Genomic DNA, 24,084 nt, shown 5'->3' with positions numbered 1-24,084 from the left:
TATTTTAAAAAAAAATTTAATGACAGCATATTTTAGTCTTTAGTCCAACTACAAACAGATATATTAGTTTGTGAAATACATACAAGCAAACGGTCAAAGTTAGTAAAAACAATGCCTTTAGAGATATAGTAAGCTTGCACATATTTATTGTCATATTAAAGCTAGAATTCAGTCATGAGCCACATAGCTGAAAATTGTTCATGTATTTTATAACATTTCGATGCCAGTTTGTGCAAAATTTCATTCGTCTGAATTCCAAGAAAAGATGACTCGAGACAAAGTAATGCATTTCAAGAAGCAGCTGTATTCGACTATAAAGGCGTTTCTAATCCAGTGTCTAAGCTGTTTTCTTATTATTTCAGTGTAAAAAGCCTAGACTATTAGAAAAAAGAAACAGGAAACCCAAAATAACATTTAATAAGAAAACAATCATTGAAAAAAAAAAAGGAAAACATAATCCCCATTCACCAGTCATTTCGATTAAAATAGAAACACCATTTAATTTTTGCTGACATTTTCCCTCAACACAAATATATATTTTCCTTATATATATATATATATTTATATATTTATTCTCAAGGCAGTTGGTCATGGCCAAACTAATTGACCTCATCATGGCCATTTTTCATGTTTCAAGGTTAGAAAACAGCTAGAATGGAAGAAATGAACTAGCGGAAGCACAGTGGAGGAGCACTGCACTGGCCAACAAATATCTCATGTTGAGTGAGAGGGAATAGTCTGTCACAGCAGTGTGGCACACAGACACACTTTCCCTGGAACAAGTGCAATGCAAAGAGAAAACATTTCCCACACATCATAAAACTACAACACACTCTTTCACAGCACTCAGGTTGTCCATCAGATTCCCTTTGCTTGTCTCCTCTTCCGCTAACGTCTCCATCTTGCAGCAGTGAAGGCTTGTGTTGTGCTGTTTTAGTTCTTAGCCATTGACGCAGGAGCTGAAAGTCCACTTGACGGAGCGACACTGCAGTAGTCGGGGGGGGCCGTTGGGGTCTCCGATCCATCCTTGATTATTATTGTTTTTCCACCTCCAACTACCATTAGAGACAACAACCTACTGGCAGATGTCTAAACTCAACTATCTGTGGCAGTGTTGCGAAAGACAGGAAAAGGATCCCAGCATGCCAGCATCTCGCTATTACAGTAAAAATGTGACTAATACATTGTCCCTGAATACTGCTCTATCAGTAAATGGTGCATCTGATAGAAGGGAGAAGACACAAGTAGCAGGATTTCTGCAGAAAAGAGGGATATGATGAGTGTACATGATGACGAATTGGAAGAACAACTGTGGCTGTAGCTATGTGCTCTGAAATGGTTCAGATGAACAGAACAGAGGACACAGGGGGACAGGATGAATGAACAGGGGGAGAGATCGGATAGATGGGTTCACCGTCGCAGTGTTGGGGAGTGACCATCAAACGTGCCGGATGGCATGGGGGGGAGGGTTACCATTTACATGAAGTGAATAAGCATGATGGACACATAAGCAAGTATGCTCACATGCGTTTGTGTGAGAGAAAGAAAAGAGAAAATGTGTAGGAGAAAAAGAAAAATCCCTGGGCTACATGGGAGGACACAGCAGAGGAGAGGTCCCAACAGTCCTCGACCACCTCCATCGATCGCATCCCTCCGTTACACCTGACACTCAGCAGAACTATGTGCTTCTCTTTTGCAGCTCCTGAACAAAGGCTGTGGAAGAGCAGAGAGGAAACAAGCGTCACATACACCGAAATACTGTGGAAAGCAAAACTGAAATGTTCAGCGTTTTTTTAAGAGAGTACAAAGAAATCTCACCTCCAATAATTTCCTCCTTAACCTTTTGCAGTTCTTTACGCACCTCTTCCAGGATCTCCTGCAGAATATTGATTGACAAACAGATCGTCAGTCATGGGATGATAGTTAAACACTCGTACTACAAGTAACCAGGTTACTCAGAAGAAACAGGGTTACTGTGATAACCTGGTTACTGTGAATCCATGTACACGCTGCAGGTCTGTAATCACATTTATTTCCTACCCCGACATCAAAAGTATGGCGTTCTTATTTTTAACTGTATTGTGATAGAAGACACTGCATTGGTCCTGACGTTTTTATTTTGGTGTGTGTGTGTTGGAGCATAATGACAAAATCATCTTACTGGAGAAAGCATGTAATCTCACTAATTCACGTTCCGCTCTATTAACTGAAAATTGATGTCGCTGGGCTGATGAGAAATTCACCTGTTTCATTTTCTCTAAATCCGAGTCATCCATGACACCTGTATCATTGCCGTTGTTGCTTGCAGGCTTCGGCCTGGAAGAAGACAAGAAGCAGACAAATACAGACAACTGCTTTGTTTTTCAGAAGAAAAAAAAAAAAAAGCCAAGAAGGTCCACGGCACTGCAGTGACGAGCCAACTGTCAATCTAGCACATCACCAGTAGCAGCACCAGAGGGATGAAGGAAGTCAGTAGAAAGTTGCAGAAACGTCCACACACCCAACGATGCAATGAGGGTCAACATATCTAATAATTACCTTTCTGAAGTGATGTCAACCTTAAGGACACCAATAATTCAGATATTAACGCTGATGTTAAGTTCAACACGAGAGGACAGCATCGACACCAGTGCGCAGAAGTGACATCGAAAAATAAGCATCGGCCACACTGTCGGGCTTCTATCTCATTCAGTTTACGGAGGTAACACACCCGGCTGCTACGCCTACAAGTCCCTTGGGTGCATGCCATTCTCTGATCCATTAGATGGTGCTGCTATCGACTGTACAATATGCTACAGCAGTACGTAGGTGTGCAGCGGTGCTGCTCTAACTCTGAAGAGGAAGAGAAAAGGGGAACTAAGGTCATGAGTGATCGGGGCAGCATGTATACCTGAACCCTTGGGACAATGAGGGGGTGGAGTCCATGCTCTTGGGGATGGAGTTATTCCTGTTAGTGAGACACACACACACCTTCCTCTTAGAATGGAAATGGGAGACATTCGCACACGGGCAAACAATGACGCACACATGTTCACACAACCACACTCGCACTGATGGAGAACTACTCTTTGGGTGAGTTTTAACACGAGACACCAACACCTGGGGGGGGGGGGGGGGGGGAGAGATTTATTGACGACAGCAGCATGGAAGTAACTGAATCCTGGATTACCTGGTCATAGTTGATTTCTCCCACGGTCTTCTCAGGGTGTCTGAGCAGGAAAATGTATGAAAATATCAGTTGTTGACGTTTACTTTGTACTCAGTAAAATTAATATCAGATTGAGTGTAGGTGGCATGCAACAGATGAAATTGTTCAGTTCTCACCGCCTTGACCTTGTGGCTCTGAATCATCCTGTATTTAAAAAAAAAAAAAAAACAGACAGAAACCTTGTAAGAGTGAGTCATTAACAACCTGCTTCTATTTTATAACCATCAACCACATATGCAGACACTTGTTTCATATGCTTTGCAGCATTAACAAAAAAATAATGTGACAAACAGCAGACTCTTACATTCTCTTGTGGCTTCACAGCGGGCTTCTCTACTGTGTCTGTAGCTTTTCTCCTGATGTGAAGAGGAATCACTTTCAGTTACACCATGTACACTTCAATAGATGGGCAAATTAGTCAAAGTAGAAATAAAACCAGAAGTAGCTACGCCTTGTTTAGTTGAGGGCGGGCACTGTATATTTTATCTGACTTCAAACTTGTGATGTCACACACACACACACACACCTTCGTGCCAAGATGGCACTCATTTCACCCATCAAACCCCCTCCACCTCCACCTCCTCCGCCAGAGGAGGTGCTGCTGCGGCTGGGGTCGGCTCTGCCTATTTGTGTTGCAGGAGCTCCGTCCTCCTGCTGAGGGCAGCAAATAGCAAAAAGATACAGAAGAGTTCAGCAGACATACTGTGTAGGCACGATGACTCAATAAACACTGACGGATGCAGGTTTCATAGCTACACCAGCAGGAGCAATGGATCAATACAGCAGCAGCATTCTATTTGTGTTATTAGAGAAGCACATAATGGATTCAACTAGAGTCCAGCTCACCTTCCTTTAAAAGCAGTTACAAAGCAACGGGACTGTCAAAAGGATCATTGACTCACCTTTGATACTTTGCGGAGTTTAGCTCCTGCTATGGCAGCCGCCAAGCCCCCTCCTCCAAATCCCCCGCCATCACCATCACCATCTCCTCCTCCTCCTCCACCACCACTATTGCCACCTCCTCCTCCTCCTCCTCCTCCTCCTCCTCCGAGGGAGGGCAGGGGCGGGGCCGGCGGAGGTGGTGGTCCAGGCGGGGGAGGGACGCCAATAGACGGAGGAGGGCCAGGGGGTGGTGGAGGACCAGGGGGTGGTGGAGGGCCCGGTGGAGGAGGAGGGCCTCCAGTGGCCAGCGGTGGAGGTGGAGGAAGAGAGACTAAAACACAGAACGGCACCATCAGTCAGCATTCCCAAACTATATTTGACATGCTAAAAAATGTGTGCCCAAGATATATAAGACGCACAGTATGCAAGGGGCCTGTAACGCCTGTTAATGCAATGTGTGCGGTGGAGGCCTTAAGAAACGGTGTCCACTTCATGAAAGTCTAAGACTGAACTATATTGGAGTGAGGTGGAGTTGTGTTGACCAGCCCAGGTGCTTCCTGACCTGCAGCAGCTTGTCTCTCTCTCTCCAGTCTCTCTCTTTCCTGTCTCTCCCGCTCCTGTCTCTCTCTCTCCTGGCGCTCTCTCTCCTGGCGCTCTCGTTCCTGCTGTTCCAGCTTCTGCTGCTCCAGCCTACGCACAAAACAAACATCTGTCAGCGGCAAATATATGCAAGCAAAATAAATCAGTGGACGAACAGGACAGATAAACAAAGCGGTAAGTTGCCATATTCAATTTGGGTGTTGTGATTGGACTAACCATGAGATCGAGCAGATAGTAAGAGCGCAAAGGGGACATGATGGGCCGTGCCGGCTCTCAGCCATTCCCAATTCATGTGTAAACATCCAAATTATTTGATTATGAATGCAACAGCCATTGTGTTCAAACAACTCCCGTCTAATTATAGTTTTTGGCACTGGTGTGAAGAGCTATAATGGGGATTTGTTTTCAATACACCGGCATCTGTAGAAGAATGAGAGGTGATTTCGTAGCTTCTGATTAGCCTTCCAATGAAAAGTCCACAGCTGGACACGGTGGCCCGATTCACTACTGCTCCCTCCCCTCTCCCTCATCACATCTGCCACTCACAACAGCTGTTTACTGAAGAGCACACGTACAATGTGCACCCAACTCAAAAATGTGTACGTGCACACACACACACACACACACACACACAATGCGAGAGTCGCTGTGATTTAAAGCACAGCTGATCCACTTAGGCAGAGTGCCCAGGAAAGGGGGGAAGGGAGATGACGTCCTTATGTTTTTCAGATTGTTTTTGCGACAGCCATTCGACAATGGTGAATAATATCGTGAATCTACGTTCATCAGACCTAAAGGCATCAATGCAAATTATATCCACCAACACCTGCATCCATGCTGGATTTCAAAAAGGGCTTTTCAAAGGCTCCCTAAGCTACAGTACGTCATCAACCACTGGGACAGCTTGGAAGTTGACAGACAGTCTCTCTAGCCAATCACAAAGCCTCCCCTACTGGGCAACATATTACCTTTTAGTCGAAATGGGATTAAAAGGGTAATGCCGAGGCATGAACGGTGACACCGCGTCGGGTCTCGCGGGAGACACAGCTAGATGGCCGGAGAGACGGTGAAGGTTGATGCGAGGTGTCCGCCTTGCTGTCTTTTTAACCTTTAACCCACAGGGGCTGACAGAGGGTTTAGCACTGTCTGTCTAATGCCATCAAATCCTCTATGTATGCGTGTGTGCAAACAGGACTGCTCCAAAGCCAAGACAGCTTTACTTGCTGTTGGATGTTATGCAACTAGACCCAGAGGATAGTTTGCTTCTGTTAGAAACAGACACTTCACATGGCCTTACAGGACACACAACGACTTGCTTCAAAAGAAAATCGACGATCGACTTTATAAAACAAATATTGCCATTGTTCATCTCTCTGCAAACCTAGAAGAAACCTGGCCATGTTGTCAGGGTTAAAAGCTGGATACATTCATTTTCTTTTTGCTGAATCAGGCCCAGAAGACATCCAAGTGGATTTCTAATAAAATGTGGCCAGCGGTTTATTATAATCAGCACGGTAAAATAAAGGCAGGCTCCATTTAGAGGAAGCCTGAAGGCACCTTCTCTGTTGTTCAAGCTCTTCTGGAGTAGGTCCATTTGACACTGGGCGGGGGAGGGTTGAATAGCCTGCCGAAACACAACACAGAAAAAACATTGCTGATGAAAATAAACAAGATTAAAGAACATGCTGACATTGCTGTGAATTTTAAACACTTCAACAATTTGTGATTTGTATTCGATGACGCTCTTTGAATGGTATCCAACCGTTTATGTGCTTTTATTGGTGTACACACCGTTTCTACCCAGGCAGCTGAGCATGCAAAGTCTGAGTATGGTGGAGACAGACATGATACTACAGAGGGACCAACAAGGGCGCTGTACCTTTAATATATTTTAAGGTCATTCATTGCGGTTGGGTTGAGAACTCTTAAAATGCAGCATTTCTTCCATTTAGTTCACGGTTAAACAAATCAAAAACACGTAAAGGATCAGATTGGATCTAAACAGCCAGCTGGTGCAAACAAACAGACTAAAATGACATACCTGTTCTCATTACGTTTTTGGAAAAAACTATTGGAATAAGCTTCCTATAGCTGAGACATGGATTAGGGCGGAATAATTATGGACGAGATTTAATCTATATTAGTTGAGACCAAACGGATTTGCAGCATAATAATAAAAAAAGAGAAGCATTTTCTATTCCTGGTACCGTTTCATTTCCCCTTTCATGGACTTGAAGTTGAATCTCAATCAGCTTCGGATTCTGATGGAACTGTGAATCTAGTGCGAACTCATTTACCTGCATCTGCCATGGAGGTGAGCACCTCCAGAGCATGAGCCATGCCATTGGCAAAAAGATTCGCGTCCTCTTTGCTGCCAAAGTTGAGCCCCCACACCTGCCGGGCATCCCGCCACTGGTGGAAATTGTTTGTGGCCTGGTTGTACTTGAGACCTTTCACAATGGGACAGTTTATTACCACCTGGGGAGGGAAGAGGACAGATGATCGACACACGGATTCTTTTTGGTAGCAATGGTGAGGTCAAATTAGCCTTTTTGTCCACATTCAAACAAATGGCACGAAGAAATAAAAGGATAGTTTCTAGAAGCTTCCTAGAAAAACAACAACAACAAATCCCCCCCCCCCCAATCAAACTGTCTGCTTTATTTTGGTTGGATTATCCTGGTTTATAGTCCACCCAGCAGGTGGCGTGAAGCCTATGAACCACAAGGGGAAAAATGTTCCGGGTTTGAGCGTTGCCTGAATGTGCTGACGCGCCATTTCACTATTTGTTTAACAGCCTCTGGATTCCACAGAGCAGAGAGGAGGAGAGGAGACCCCGTCAGGGTAAATATCGTAGCGAGCAACATGCACTAAAAACAGGGTCGCAAGTTCAGCTGCCACTGCAGACAGTGTGGCATTCCTAAACTCTCCACAATCCTGTCAGAAAGGCAAGAGGGGCAGGCTGAGGATGACCAGAAACTAAAATAAGGATGAACTGTGGGAGATTCTATTTCCTGTTTTCAGTGAAAGAAAGCAGCATGTTTAAATAGCCTGAATGGCTACAGAAAAACAATAACACCACAGTTTCACTTTCAATGAAGTTTAATCATACATTTAGGCTGGGACGCACACAGCAAATTGAAAAGACGAGCGTAAGAACAACTAAAAGTGACTCTACATGCAGGCAGAGCCGAGAGAGAACATTAGGGAACATGGAAGGAGAGAGACAACACAGCCACGCTATATTCTCTCTCATTGGCTTCCCCTGTGATCTCATCCAGCACCATCCGAAACCACATTGTATGTCTCCATTAGACACAAATATAGAGTCCTCATTGGATGTCAGGCGTCATTCCTAAATTGTCACAGGAAATGGTTGAACTGGTTAACTATCCCAGGAAACATCATCCACTTTAAGAGCCGTCTCTGGGGAACACTTTGGAGTCCTGAATGTTTAAAGAAGGAGAGCGACACCGAGGCAGCAGGGAGAGAGAGAGGGGCGTAGTTGAGAATAGAGCCGCCCAAACTCAGTTCAGCCGGCGCTTTCACTTGGAGTCTGCGCACCTTTATCTGGCGAGTCAGAATCTGGTGATAACGACAAGGAAACCCTCTTTGTTCTCCTTTTCCAACATGCCTGTAGATTGTCACGTCCGAAGAACAATCTCTCTTCTCACTAAGCACACATCATGCCCAAAATGAACACCACATGTTCAGCTTTAGGTTAGACTAAAAAATAAAGGACAAAACCCAACACATGATGTGTGCATGCTTAAGAGGCTAATTCAAGGCTGACTATCAAACATATTCTGTGTCGTGGGGCTGGGCAACATAACTAACATCATCTTGATATATATACAATGTATAATGGCTCTCTTATTCCAAAAACACAAGACAGTAACTACTGCTACACAACAGATTGCAGCCGCTCTCACTCTCCTTACATCAAGATTAACAATCAAACTAAATGAAATATACCCGTAGACGTGATGCACTCTTGCCTCTGCTGAAACTGTGAAACAGTAAACTCTGGCGTGATAGTTCAGCACGTCACCAGATGTGTGTGATATATTAGAGCTGCTCTAAATATTTAGCTGGGACGCGGTCCAGGCCGTCATATATGCAAAGTAACTAATTGACAAAATAAAAGCAATTAAAATAAGCAATAAAGTCCTGGAGCGATTGACAATGATGAAATGATCGCAGTACGTACAGTAAATGTTCTCTATATGGCGATAATGTGAATGAACGGGCACGTACAAAGATAGACCGTCTCACACTTGCCTGCTTATTCATACACCCTGAGGCCCTCACAGTAGACAACAGACGCCCACGAGCCACATGACGGACACAGAAGGATGAGCTACACACACAACTACATACACTCATACTTCAAGCTAGCAGATGTACCTGCTGGTCCGGCTGCATCTTGCGTCCCACTATCCTGAAGGCATTGGTGGAAGGGTTGTGATAGATCTGGACTCGGCTGAAGGCCTGCGCTCCAGCGCCCGCCGGCAGCCACTTCTTATTGCCATCGTCGTAGATCATCACAGTGGCCCGAGCCTGGCAAATACTCGACTCACTGAGAGACAGAGAGCAGGACAGGAAGACAACATTCATTACAATCAAGAAACGTTGAGATGACTTTAAGGGGTATGAAGGTTCTGAGACGTGCGTCATTTTGTTTGCTTGTCAAAGCCGACACAACACAAAACATCACTTTTGTGCTGGCAACTGCTAAAAAAAAAAACTCTCCGGATGGGCCAAAGGTTAGGACCTCCTCTACCCATGTTCTACCCGATATGTCAAAGCAAGGTGAAAGACAAAGAGACGGAGTGCAGAGAAGTGCTGATTTGAGAGGAGAAAGAGATTAGCTCGATGCCAAACAAGATGGAAGGCGAGACAACAATGGAGGCCGACAAAGACGGGAAGTTGTGCGGAGCTCCGACAAAGAGACGAGGCGCTGCAATCTCCCACCTGCTCTGCATCAACCTCCACCTCCACACACTTTGCAAGAAGACGTGTGCCGTTTGATCAGTGACAAAACGCGTATTTGCATTTCAGACACCGAGATCTAAAGAGAACTTTAATCGTTCATTGTATAAGAGAATACCACAAATAATCCTACACCACAACCACAGCCTAAACACAGGACGAGTTATAAACTCATTGGAACAACAACCGAAGGCAGAGGAGAACACAGACACAGTAACAAATATGGCTGTCAATTACAATTATATATCTTTTTTTTTTTACCAAGCCTCCCCTTCCTCTCCTCATTTGCCCCCTGATCTCTAACCATAGTCCCCTAATCCATGTCTTCCCCCCTCTCCCCCCATCTGTCTCGCCTCCGATACAATCTGCTCCTTCTAGTGACACAGCACCAAAGCCACAACCCACTTCCTGTTGCCAGCACTGCCAAATAAGGACCGACTCAGACTGAACAATCTATATGCACACGCGCGCACAAGTCCGGTATTTTCCTAATGTAGTTGACATTTCACAACACAGCAGATCGCTCTGGGGTTGCTGTCAATCACAGAAACGTGTATTCTATGAACTTCAAAACATCTTTGCCACACGTCCAATAACTGTGCCACAGTCAATGTTAGTACAATTTTAACAGTAACTTTTTTTAACAAACTGCAGATAGAGAGATTTTTGCAGACGGTTTGCACTTTACTTGTAATTCGTGTATTTGGACAAACATATGGCAGCGATAACCTTTTTAACTACTAGTTTTGTGTGATTTGTGGGTCTGCATTTCTATTGGTCAAAAAGTAGCTGAGATGCTTTACTTGCCAAACAACACGGTTTTGGACAATTATTGAGATGTATTAATGCACAAAACATACATCTCAGATGCATAATCCTAGTGTTAGGAAGTTAAACAGGTCATAATTCCCTCTTTGATATTATCCATTTTATATCTACTTCAAACAACTATATTTATTTAAGTTTCAAGCCTGGAACAACATTTTACAAGATTACATTTGAACACGTTATAATTTACCATTGCCCAATACTCATTTTGTTTAGGTGAGCTTGAACGCATCATAATGAAAATCAATGCAACACTTGTTTTACTGTAATCTCTTGTTACTTAGCCAAACAGGACTGCGTTGCCATACTGGCCGCATACAGCCAACGTTAACCCGCTCTCCTTCAGCCGAATGCAACACAGATGTTTACTGAATATCGGCCGATCCCTAATAGAGATCACATTCATTTTTCACCTGCATGAGGCCTTGCCAGAACATTAGAGTTTACTTGCCCATGGGCAAGCCCTGTGCACTCAGTCGAGAGGCATGTAATGAGGCGGGACCTAATCTTCAACAGTACGGACAGGTTAGAAGTCACAGGAAATGTGTGAATACAGACAGTAGTGGGATGTGGGATGAATCTGGTTGACGTAGGAATGGTCTATGCTAAATGAGGTAGAGAGATAAATTGATTGGGCATCTATATTGGCAGATTTCAGCCCATTGCAGACATGTTGCACCTGCATGTACGGTACATCGCATTACAGAAATGAAGAATAAATATTTGGGATAATATAGAACAATGCTCCAGTCCAGTACATACTTTGTACGCCAAATAGCACCGATATGTTTGTTTATTTTTTTAATTTACAATGTCTCGCTTGGTTCACATATTGGTAAGAATGATAAATAAATTTAAAAAAAAACTAGTTGAAGGGCTCCTTACTATGAATGCATTTATGCCAAAATATTGGAACAGGATTTTCACAAAATTATGATCTTTGATTCTCTGTTTGGCACGGCCTGTCAAAGTCACATCCCAACGGGCTGTTACTGTTAATATCTTAGTCACATTAACATTTTGACAACAACGAATACAAATTCAAGGGAGAGAAAGCACTCTGGAAATGGGTTCAAAGTTGACTTTGGCCTTAAATCAACGGCCATCAATCACTTCGGGCCGGATGGCTAAACACCGCAGCGCTCTCCGATCTCACTGCATCATCTGCATCCAGCCTGCTGTTGATGTGCGGGGCAGAGAGGGCTTATCGGAACTGCGAAGGGGGACAGAGACTTCGGACTGGGAAACGGATGCATATTTAATGGCAGAGAAAGCCAGGGCTCAGGAGCAAGACCGGGAGTGAGCCGATGCATTATTGATAGAACTACGGACACCGAGGCGCTAAAAGCGTGCGGCAAACACGCGCATGAAGACGGGCACCCGTCAACCTGCCAGCACGCGTGTCCATGTGGTGACCCGGTCCGCTGGGTAGAAGAAGATTCACAGCTGGATCTGACTGGACTGGGTTTCAGCACTGGAATAAAACGACAGCAGGCGCGATCACAAACTATCTATTCCTGTCCTTACTCGGATGAAGACCACCAGTGACGCTGGCTGTGGAGCTAAGTCAACGCGTCACTTAGTTAGCTTAAGAGGTTTTCTCTTAAGCTCTGGGAGGGATCTGAGCCACTCTCGGTCAGTCAGGGGTTAACAGGAAGCCGCGGCGCACAGCCCGGGCACACGCTCTTTTGGAAATGTCTGTATAAGGCTGTGCTCTCAGAGCTTTTCCCCAAATGTGCTGGCAAGTACAGTCAGGCCCAGTAGCTCTGTCTCTTCTTCTTCCTCCTCCTCTTACCTGACCCTCCCACCACGCTACCCTGCCACTCTTCTCTACTTCCCCTCTTCTCTACTTCCCCCACCATCCTCTCAGACTCAAATGCTTTACACAAATGCCACTATCGGTCGAGAGATGTCTCTTCACGACTCCACGGTTCATTATTATATTTGGTGCAGGGATTAGAAGGCCTAACATACAGTTAAATGTACAGGAGCACATGTATCATGAGACTGTTTCACTGAGCATAAATGGCACACATGATATACAGTCATCCGCCCTGAAGAGACAGTGAAGTAACACAGTGTTGTCTCGACACCGAGTGGAGAAAAATCATTTGTCTCGGCGCACTGTCCCTCCTAATTCATCAGACTTCCTTCTCCTCCAGCAGCGAATGATACCTCCATTTGAAAGCCTTCTTTCGCCCTCACAACTACAGCCAACTATCATTTATTAATGATGTCCAGGTCGTCCCTCCAGGAATAAGTCTCGTTCTCTGTGGTAAAAAAAAGAAAAAAAGACAGCAGGGATAACAGAAACCTGCAGGAGTAACTCATGCCCAACGACCGAACAATACGTCTCACCAACAGAAGGTTTGCTTCCTCACAGCTTTCATCATTGACTCGAGGCCAAACGTGAAACATAAGCCGAGACACGGGTGTCATATTTGAATTAGTGAACCTTAGATGAACAGTGATTCATTCGATATCTTTCTTCTTCCCCAACGGTTCGACGTCATATTCAAACCAGACGGCGACTAACAATAAGTCACTTAATAGTCTGTGTCTAACCGAACCACTTCCTCCCTCTCCTTCACAGCCTCTGCAAATAGAGATCAACTTTTACAGCAGACAGTCAAACAAGCGCCGCTTTAAATGCCTCTGTATCATGTGTACAACAACAATGTTGTTCCAGTTGTAATATACAGGTGAACTCATCTGTCTTTTGGAATGTTATGGTAACCGGAAAACTATTTACTGGCAAATGAATTATTCTCACACACAAGTGTGAAACTTTCTACCACAGCACATCCAGAGATGAGACACATGTGAAGGTAAAGTCACGTTTGAGACAGAAACACAAACAGACAGAAGTGAGAAGTGAGAAGAGGAAGTGTTACAGAGAGGCATCATGGGAAAACACAGCATGTGCCTGCGTGGGAATGCTCAACTGTATACACCATAGTGAAAGCCACGCTGCATGTTGATGAAGCGTGGCATCACAACATGTGCTTCATAGTTATTTCCATATTTGCAAGAGACCAAATTGTCCTTTGAAATCAGGGGGTTGCCTTCTCATTGTGCACACACTGGGCCGAGGTGGTGAAGTACTCGACCTGTGGTGCTGACTCGGACATGGAAAGAGCAGACAATACAGCCTGCTGACGCTGGCCGGTCATCTGACAGTACGCTGTCCTGAAACCAGCCCCGGGCCATGTAAACAGCCCCACGTGAGCTCTGGGAACACAGCATACACCTCATGAAAACTTTTGTTTGCATCTCATATCAATATTGAGGGACATTCATGGACAGTAAAAGCAGGTACAAGATAAGCTCCCAAACTGCAAACTGCAGTACCCGTCCAGCTGTCCCATGAATGTTAATGTGTAGCCCGACGCCCAGGCAAGAATAAACTTCCCTTTGATGCAGCTTCTTTTCTTCAAATGTAAAAAACAACCAGGAATCTAAACACAAATAGTTCTGAGAATTCTTATGTTTCATATATGAAATACATGACAGTTTAAAAAAGGTATCGCATATAACAAGGAAATGAAAGAACTTAATCAGGGGGCAAACAGGACTTTCTGAGGTTTGAATGAAACATATTTTAGACTTTTGTTCAGCGAGTAGTTTTCCTATCTCATCCTAACTATTAAAATAAAGACTAAATAAGCTTTTAGACTTTGGTTAGGGCGAGCTTTGCCTTATTCCACTGCAAACTTCACCCCCCTTTGCTTTGTCGTTCTCCTCACGCCTGTTTCTTTTCACACAGGTCCTAGCATGCTGCTAAAGCACACACACTGGCTGCGGGCTACTGCTTTCTGCCTCCACGAGTCAGCCACACAGAAACGGGCATCGAAGCCATCTCAGCCGTTCTTCACCTCTTCTTCTCAATATCTTTGTTTAAATGGAGTCTGACAGCTTCAGCTGAAACTCCTCTACTAAGAAAAACCCCCCCTCAGCATTCTATAAACGCTGACTCATCCTTTGTCTGGCATCGTTTATCCAGCATTGTGGAAAGGTTGAAGAGCCGTTTCGGCCAAAGAACATTTTGTTGTGTGTGACCACTTCGAGAGTGGAGATGAATTCCTTCCTGCTTCTGAGAGAGTGTGTGTGTGTGTGTGCGCGGGGGGGGGGGGGGGGGGGGGAGGGCTGCACTACTGGTACACTCAATGCCCATATTTGGAACCGTCTCACCTCTGTCCTCCTCTCTTGAGCTCAATTCCTTTTACAGGTTGGAGCACATCCTCCTCCTCGACTCGGGCCAAGGAGGAGGGAAGCATCCATTTTTCTGAAGAAGAACAATCCAGTGAGGAAAACCTCTTCCTCAGCCGTCCTGACTTGTACAGTCTTCCCTTCACATTAGAGAAGAAATGTCTCAACTCAAAGATCATTATTACCTGCCTCCCACTGACATTGAGTGGCATGAGTGTGTGGACTTTGACGTCAGTCTACTTTACAGATAGTGGCTACTTGGATAATAGCCGCACAATGCACTACACCAAGGAAGCCGAATCCATCAGCAGAACAACAAGTCAATGGCTGAGCGCTCTAAAAAGACCTTCACGATACATTTCTTCGTCTCACATGTGAAAGCTGAAACAAATGAGGCCTGATACTTGATATCTCAGCAACCCTCAGCTGATCCTTTTCACTAAGCAAGCACAAAACAATGAATGCATGCATGCATGCATGCATACATGCAGTACGAGGCTCACGGTTCGGTACACACGACGAACCGAATACGTTTGAATAAAAAAAATAAAAAATTAAGAATTTTAAAACCTTTATTTAACCGGGTAGTCCCATTGAGATTAAAAATCTCTTTTGCAAGATGTAAGTAACAATACTACATAACATTAAGGAGCAGTTTGTTTTTTATGCTTATGTGTTGCTAAGAAGACACCCCAGAAGATGGGTCACTCAGGTATAGTTCCATCATTGTTCAAAGTCAAAGAATAACTTCATGTTAGTTGTCATGAATAAATATATTTTAAAATAAAGTACATTTCTCTGGCATTTATAGTTTTCTACTGTACCGAAATAAATAACTAACTAACTAACTAAATAAATAAATAAATAAATATATATATATATATAAATAAACTGGCCAATCAGTAGCAATGTTTATCCTGTGACTGACTAGAGGTGTGGAAATGTCTCGATTCTGAGATGCATCTCGATGCGGACTGGAAGGGCTCAGCATTGATGCGGTGACAGAAGCTCATCAGTACCGGTAGTTTGGTTTCACTTCAGCTCAGCGGGAGTCTTTAATGCGCTTTGCTGTCATTTATTGTCTTTGATGCTCGTTTCTCTTCTCTCCTTTGTCTCGCTTCTTCTCTGATCTCCAGTTCACCAAGGCTAAGGCTTACAGAACACCGAGCATGCATGTTTTTTTTCCTATTGTTTATGTGCTGGTGTGGCTCACACAGATACTGGTATTGAACCGATGCAGCTTTTCATACCGACTGTTGTAGCACTTTCTAAATAAAGTTTAAGATGAAGATTTATGGGACTGCTTGTATTAATTCTTGAAAAAGTTTCCATGTGCAGTCGTACAGATTATTGAGATGCATCGTTGATCTGTTAATCATAATTGAATTGAGGTCAGTGAAGATTCACACCTTTATTTCTAACTGAAACTATGTACCAAAAAACAACAACATCCATGACACATTCAGGCGAATCTTCCCTCTTGACTGAGCGTTGAGTATTAACTTTTCTTAACAGATGACTCTTTAACAGAGACGCAGTGGGACCTTCATGAAGAATCTAGAAAGCAAAAACTGTTTCTGAAAACAAGATTATATGCGTCGCTAATCATGCACAAAAAAAAGAAAGAAGAATCGCCCATGCGGAAAATTGAGGTTCTGCTTTTCCGCCTGTCCTTTCTGTTCAGTTAGAAACAGTAAAGCAGAGTGGAAGTGGGGCCTGATGATAATGTGAGGAAACTGCTGCACAGCAAATCTGCTGGATTTCCTCCAATGCTGTTTGTATCTAATGCAGCCCGTGTCTATCACCATCAGCCCACATAAGTGAAGTTAAGATCCGAGGACCTGAAAGATAGTAATGTTTAAGATGTCTGACAGCAGAAGGCAGTTTTTATACTAACTGGCATCCATTACGCTCCATTAAGCAGTGGACCCCGATGCATCCGTGTGGCCATTAGAAGTGCTGCTGACCGTCCGATATATCACTACAGCGTTTCTGCCCACAACAAGCTTTGGTTTCACTACGCCGTTCGACCCAGGCTCTCCATCGGCCGGGGTGACGTCACTCAGTCCGGCTAACGCAAGAAGACCACAGATGTCTTTTTAACTTAATTCGGACACTGTAGAGCTGCGAGTTCTGCTCCACTTCACACCGGTGATGGAGATAGAAGTCAAAGACAAAGGCTCCAGCCGTGGATGAGATCAAGCCAGTTGTACAGTATGCCAACTAACGGATATTGTAACTCTTAAATCAACAGATTTCTCAGATAACTGCTTCTAGTAACCGCTACCAATGCTTCTGTTGTGGCAGTTGAGCAAAACCAAGCAAAATATTCTCCCTCACAACAGGAAATCAGCAAGTATAAACAAAATGTCAGTCAGAATTAATGAAGGGAGCATCAGTTTCAGGCCAATTGATTGCAATTATAAGTTCTGTGAGCCGCCATCTTTATAACCTTTAACTGCAAAAACCTTAGTAAGCTGACTTACTTATCAGGGTTAAACGAATTGACGATATATATCCTGAGTAGATATTCAATACTAAGATTCAGAGATTTTGTCATGCTGTTTAGAGTTTACGGTAGGCATCACTTGAATATCTCAGGATGTAATAAACCGGTCAATAAGGACCACTTTACAGCCATACTGGATTTTCACATTCACATACATTTGATGAAGAACCATGATTTGCCAGGTACTGTATTTATTGAATTAGCTTTAACCCAGACTCATCCCAATCTGGATGTTTTACCCATGAAGACTTTCTGGAAAATATAAACGAGGTCTTCAAATTGCTTGTTTGTCCGACCAACAATCCAGAACTGAAAGTTATGATACATACAAAGATATAAAAACACGTTTGTCCAACAAATTTGTGGATTATCAAGATTGTTGACATGCAACTTCAAATCAAGCCCCCAGACAGCTACTTAAGACGGGCGAGACAGGACAGAGAAGCTAGTTAGGGTCAAGTCTAAAGGAAGTGATCACAGAAGAAACAAATCCACACTCACAGAGAACACAGCAACCTAGAGAAGCACAATTAAAGAACCACAGAGGAAACCGGATTTGTCACCAAGGAGACAATGGTAGGTTTTGTATGTTGAGCAACTCCTGCAGCAAAGTGTCTAATCCATGGGGCACGCCGGCATAATGGCCCATTTATGAGTGGAAGAGGTGGGAGGACTCAGAGGGGTGAGTTGGTTCTGGGGAGGGGGGGTTGCAGTGTATTGTGGGCGACCAACTCACAAGGCAAGACCATGTCAATAACAGAGTGACAGTACTGTCCAAGTGCATGTCGATATGCAACTCTTTATGACGCATGAAATGAACACCGTTATAGATAAGAATCCCCACATGCACACCCCAATTACCTCAAATTGTTATTGCTTCTGGTGCGTGGGGTTAAGCGTGATATTAGGAGCCCATTGGTTGAGAGGAACGACTATAAAGAGGCGGTTTAGTTTCACACTGAAAGTGCAATAATTACAGGTATGCAGAATGTCTTCGGGTACAGTTCGCAAAGACAATGACGGTGAAAAAGAAATGCGTTTCTGCCAAGAACAATGCAGTTTAACATAGCTACAGCGAGGCATTTGAGGTTCTTTAGAGTACACAAGTAATTCTATGCTTCATATTTGGAATTTTTAAAATATTTTAGGGGGTAATATTGATAGCACACGGGCTGAGAGTCTGTTTATACTCGGCACTGATATCAGACTTCAAAAGACAACCTGTGTGTGCGAAGGAATTTGGAAACAAGTAAAGACATGACGAATTAGCCTCGCACAACACCAGACCCACTGTTACGAACATTACACAACACCGTGGCACGAATGCGCTCCTATCGCAACACCAATGAGTTTCATCTTGTTGTCCTTACATGGACATGTACGCAATAATATTGCTAAATGCCTGAAATAACAGCTACCGGCCTTGTTGGGACAGGAGGTCAAGACGTTGAGCATTTTCATAGAGGAGGATATGACAGCAAAACTGCAAAACACCGCTCGTTCGAGCTGCATTCCTTTCCATTTACTGCCAAGGCGGAGAAAAAAAAAGCCGGAGCCAAGACACAAAGGAGACGTGGGGGGGTGGGGGTGGGGGGGGCATTCCCCTGCTTTTAAGGCTGATCAATAAAAAAAGCTCATGCGAGAGAGTGTAAGGAGAAGAGTGGAGGTTTGCCATCGCCTCCAGACATGTGGAGCTTCGAAACAGAGCACAGGGAACTCGTTTAGATCGCAAACAGTCGCGGCGAGCAGATGCATTACACCTGTCTGCTCACGTCACACACGCGTCAACTCTCCAGCCCGCGGACAGGACAGGTCTCTTTCAGTCACAGAGACCCCGTCTGGTGAGTGGGAGGAAGGTGGGAGTCACCTCTGACAATAACAGTGAATCACTATGCGGAGGGATGCACTTCCTGTCGCCACGTAACAATAGGATAAGATAGCCTGAATCGCTGATGCAGTGTTTTCTTAGCATCTATTTTATACCGTGTCAAATGAGATGCTGCATTTTCTCCACTGGGTCAAACTTTTGACTGCACTTGTGTGTCGGCATTCACGTACCACGGGGATAAATGACAATGAGTGGAGCTGTATTCCGGTCTTTTAACTACTATACAAGGCGACTGACCGTTTTTGCCACAATGGAGCGACAGCAGGGGCAGAATCCGGGGCAAAAAGTAAAAACCTAAAACTATCAAGACGGATGTCGCCCATCAACGGAGAGAGGAGGCCACTTTGAAGTGCATGAGGAACCCTGAATGTAGATAAAAATGCTCTACACCAATACTTTGGTGCAGTCTAGTTGCTGCAGCGGTTTGTGGTAGGGGGGGGGGAAGTAGTTTTTGAGGGCAGCTGAGCAACATGACAACAAAGCAGTTTGCTTATCTTATCTTACCGTTAATGTTGAACGTTAATGATTTCTGGCACACTTGTCTCAATCTACATGCCCAAAGGCTTTTTTTTTTTTTTTTTTACTTGCCCAAATACAAGTAGTTTCATCAAATAACCACATATTTAAATAAACTCATTTTTTATCCATCCTGCTCTCAAACTTGTGGCAAACTGTGCAAAACATGGTTGACGTTTCTACGAATTATATTATTAATTTTGCTCTGAGAGCTAAAACTTCATATAAACCCGCCTACCGGTATGTATTCTGTAAAGTATGTTAGCGCGGTAACCTTTGCTGATCCTTGCATTAACTTAATTAACGGCCTCATCAGCAGGGGGCACTTTTTAAATGCATTACTGTGATTGTGGCAGGATTTAAAGTGCCTCCTCCGGCTGTAATCAAAAGTTACCAGGCATAAAGTATGTGCAAAACAAACACAAACCCTGGACCAACCCGTGCGTCGAGCTGAGATACCGAACATTGTTTCAGGACAGGCCTGCTCAAGAGGCTTGAGATAAAGAACTAGTCACACAGGTTATCGGCCCTGCACCGCTCCGTCAAGCTTTCACATGACAAAAAGTCCTTCCTTGACATAAGTAGGAGTACTACTCGTTTTAAATGTGACAAATAAAAAAACAACAAAGCCCCAGATAGGAGCGGTGGCTTCAAAAGCATGCAATTGCCAACTGCACAGGCTGTGACAGGATGTGGAATTTGTGGACATGAGCTTTCCACTGAGACAATTTGGTGTAAACCTCTGTCTTCACTCACACACACAGAGAGAGGGGAATATAGTAGGAGAGGAGGAGGGTTAATGTGCGACATGATATATAAACAGCAAGTGCATTATGGGCAGCAGGGTGAGCTCGCCTGTACAGAGAGTCCACCATGCTGAAGTGCCTTCGAGCAACACACTGAATTCCTTTCACATGTTCTATAAATTACCCTGACCTCTGACCTTTAGTTATTAACACACTGCTGTCTTTTGACGTTTTATACCATGGGTGTTTCTGCACGATAGTGAGTTAGTTGCAGACACAACAATACTGAGCTTCTGCGGCCAAAAATAGTCAACATGGTAGTGTTTGAAACAAATACAAAAACCCTGTTTTTTTTAGTCATCTGACCGGCTCAACAACCTCAGCAGCCACACTTTTCCACGGGCAGGGCTGCACCTTCAGTGGGACCACGCTAACACGAAACACTTTCTGACACGCAGACCAGCAAGTTATTCACTAGAAACAAACCTGCTACACGGCGGCAAGTGTGCCCCTGTAGTCGAAACGACACCAATGAGAAACACGATACAATGTTTCGGAAACAAACTGGTTCAAGGGCTATTATTGGGTCAGGGGTTGAACGGGGTCGCCTTTGTGAAAACCAGTGGCCGAAACACAAAATGTAGCCTTGGAAACACAATGAAAGATGAAGGGATTTGAGCCGCTTTTACCCACCTCATTGTTCGGCCAAAGAGTGGAGATCCTCTCCTCGTAGGCTAAGTTTTGGCAGACTTCAGAGCTGAAGCCCCGGCGTTAAAAGTCAAACGAGTGAAATGAAATTAAAAAACGGAGAAGAATCGCCGGAAAAAAAGGCGCATCTACACCCGCAAAACGGGGTAGCAACTGGCGGTGTAAAGAAAGCACACCTCGACGATTTCCTGGTTGTGTGGAGCGGGAGAGGAGGAGGAGGGAGTAGATACAGTAACGTTAGTGGAGGAGCGGGCTTGTCAACTCCAATCACGATCACACATCGGTTTCTACTAAACAGGGGAAGTGGAGAAGAAGCGGTCTGCACACGCACACAAAAACTGAACTTCTCTTTTCACACTTTGCGTTGGTTTAGCGCGCTGTTTCTGGAGATTTAAGCTCGTGTGTCTGCGCCAGACTTTTGCTCCGCTCCCTCACTCGGTCGGTCGATCGGTCCCTGTAGAGTCACTGGAGTCTGGCCCAACCCGCCAGCTTCAAAGTAGCTACAATCCCACGGTGCGTTCACGTGTGCCTCAGGCGTGTGAGTTGTAACATAAACATGTGCTCGAACACTGTGCCAATGAGTACAATTTAGTTTAATCAGACTCAGAACCGTTTTATTTAAGTATGTGTGACATACAAGGAATTTGATAAGGTGGATGGTGCATAACATTAAACAATCAACACAGTGCAAAATACAAGATGTGATTTAAAAATAGAAACAGATTAAAATTTACAAAAAAAAAAAAAAAGGTAAATAAACAAACAAGAGTATATTAAAACAAGTATACTGTATATATACAAGTATATAAAGTGTCAAGTGTATATTAATAGGGAAAAGAGTGCAAGGGTCTTTAACTGTAAAACCTGTTCTCTGTCTAGATTTCATAGAGGTGATTTTTACTCCTTTTTACTACTGACATGTATTTGACAGAGTTGCTCATTATTTTGAGGATGAACAGTTTGCATAGCCTATAAAACAGCGTATAAACTATGGTGCATTGTTAAAATGGCCAATACTACATAAAATAGTTCAAATGAACAGCTGCAACAATAACATGATGCTTACACATGAATGTATCTATGGCGATCAGACAAGGGCCATACTTTGTGAACACTTCTGCTTTATTTAGCTGCTATTACTTCCACTTCAGTAAGCGTGCGGTTTACCATTGAGGTGGTGCTACTTTTAAGTAATGACTGATAATAACAAAATACTTTAAGTACTTTAATAATGATATGAAATACTTTAATGTTAAATAACTTTAACATCAATTGTTAAAGTGAGGTAAAGATTTTGAGGAACGGATTACCCATTTAGTCATCAAGTAGTTCTTCATATTCTTGTATTTTAGGCAATGTATTGCATGTGTAGTCTACTGATGTAAATAAGCAAGTAAATAAACTATGCTTTGGGGCCAGATGTCCAAGTGCTGGAGCCTATCATTATTAACAAAATACAAATGCCATAAAACAGATAAACAGTGGGTAAAATTAAATAAAGTAAGACGAAAAGAAAGACGAATTTGTCCCTGTGATTTGGGACTCGAGTAACTCAGTATTTTAGGTGGGGGGGGGGGGTTATTATTTTATGCTGAACATATGCCAGACAGGTCACATGAACCCCATTTCGCTCACCATTTTAGGAACAGCTAAACACTGCAAATCAGATAGAGTGGTATTTATACACTGTGTTAAAGTTCTTATCTTTGGTGGTTGGTTTTTCTAATTTCCAACAGCACTTGAAGGCAGCATCTCACCCATGTCAGGGGCCTGGCCAAGCCCTCCACCTCGCCCTACTGGCGGTCGGGGTAACGTCAGGTTACTACTGTGGCTTTAGAAGTTATTCCATCGAGACTTTCTGAAGCATTTAATCATCAATGTTTCTGTAATAAAAAAAAACAATAACCACAGCTTTGATTGAGAATAGGATTTATAGAAATATTTTAGGAAAGCTATTCTGAAGTAATATTTTCTATGAACAATGAGAGGAGAGTTTGATGCCTCACATGGCCCAGTTTTCAACAGTGAGATAGTGTACACAATAAAAGCACTCCTTCCTAATGGGGACAGAAGTGAAAGAGAGGATGAGAAAGGAATGCATTACTCTGCATGGCATGTGTAAACACCCAGAAAGCCAATATGCCTTTAGCCCCCCCACCCCCACCCCAACACACACACACACACACACACACACACACACTTAGACATACAAGCTGACAGCTCAGAGCAACTGTAAGTCTGGTCGTTCTTTGAGCCATGTGTCCCCTGTTAATTCTGCTGTCTACCAAAAGCTCAAACAGTCCAGTAAACAGTCTCCTTTCCCCCCATCGCTGTAGATATTAACACCAGATCTTGTGCGAGCTTGTGCTCAAACATGTGTGGAGGTGTTTGTGTGATTCACTCAGTCTCAAAAAAGCTGCTCTCCGTCCAACAAAGTAGCTCGTAAAAAATTAGAAACAGTCATGCAGTCATTTTAGGTTCCTCCGGTGCTCCTCCCCTGAAGGCCGCAGCTTTATTTCCACTGCTTGAGGTCAGTTTGGTCAACGCCGTCCACAGCTGGCAGCCGAACAGAGGACCTGTTGAACATCAGTGACACTTAGGAGAAACAATACGTGTACAGGGGTACTGTTGAAGGTTTGAACTACAAGCTGCTGAAGAAGCAAGATTTTGACAAAGTGAATATATTTGGTCAACCAGGCCGAACTACACCTCTATGTATCGCCCTGTGAGTGTGAAGAGAGGCTATTACGTAAACAGACTGCACTTCTACTACATCTTACATCAGAGAGAGAGTCCAGGACTTGTTGAAGCATACAGTCCTGAGGCAGTGTCTGAAAGCCTCCACTGCTGTTTGAATGGCAGAGGAATAAAGAGAGTCATACAACTACACTTCAATCGAGGGAACAAAGAAGCAGTCTGGATCCTGAGGTTGGCAGCAGTTAGCCAGACAGGGATTAGCAGTAATACAGTCAACAATTTCAGAAGAGCCACTGTCTGC

General features: G+C 43.8%; 1 protein-coding gene across 2 annotated transcripts; it reads right to left on the bottom strand.

Moving 5' to 3' along the window:
• Positions 1-284: 284 nt before the first annotated feature.
• vaspb (vasodilator stimulated phosphoprotein b) lies at positions 285-21,540 on the bottom strand. Of its 2 annotated transcripts, XM_079272620.1 has the most exons (14): positions 21,072-21,540; positions 9,098-9,269; positions 6,988-7,168; positions 6,248-6,314; positions 4,653-4,780; positions 4,111-4,421; positions 3,735-3,862; positions 3,513-3,564; positions 3,325-3,352; positions 3,170-3,209; positions 2,891-2,947; positions 2,244-2,316; positions 1,819-1,876; positions 285-1,713 (listed from the first exon to the last, which is right to left on the bottom strand). In XM_079272620.1, the coding sequence occupies exons 1-14, from the start codon at positions 21,074-21,076 to the stop codon at positions 1,679-1,681; spliced, it is 1,335 nt and encodes a 444-aa protein (XP_079128746.1). In that variant the 5' UTR covers positions 21,077-21,540; the 3' UTR covers positions 285-1,678. The 2 variants fall into 2 exon arrangements, with proteins under 2 accessions (XP_079128746.1, XP_079128747.1); XM_079272621.1 differs by lacking the exon at positions 2,891-2,947.
• Between the last annotated feature and the right edge of the window lie 2,544 nt (positions 21,541-24,084).

The sequence above is a fragment of the Melanostigma gelatinosum genome (assembly GCF_949748355.1).
Source record: "Melanostigma gelatinosum genome assembly, chromosome: 7".
In the NCBI taxonomy this organism is placed as follows: domain Eukaryota; kingdom Metazoa; phylum Chordata; class Actinopteri; order Perciformes; family Zoarcidae; genus Melanostigma; species Melanostigma gelatinosum.
The sequence above is the reverse complement of the archived record's forward strand: the minus strand, read 5'-3'. Positions and strand labels throughout refer to the sequence as shown.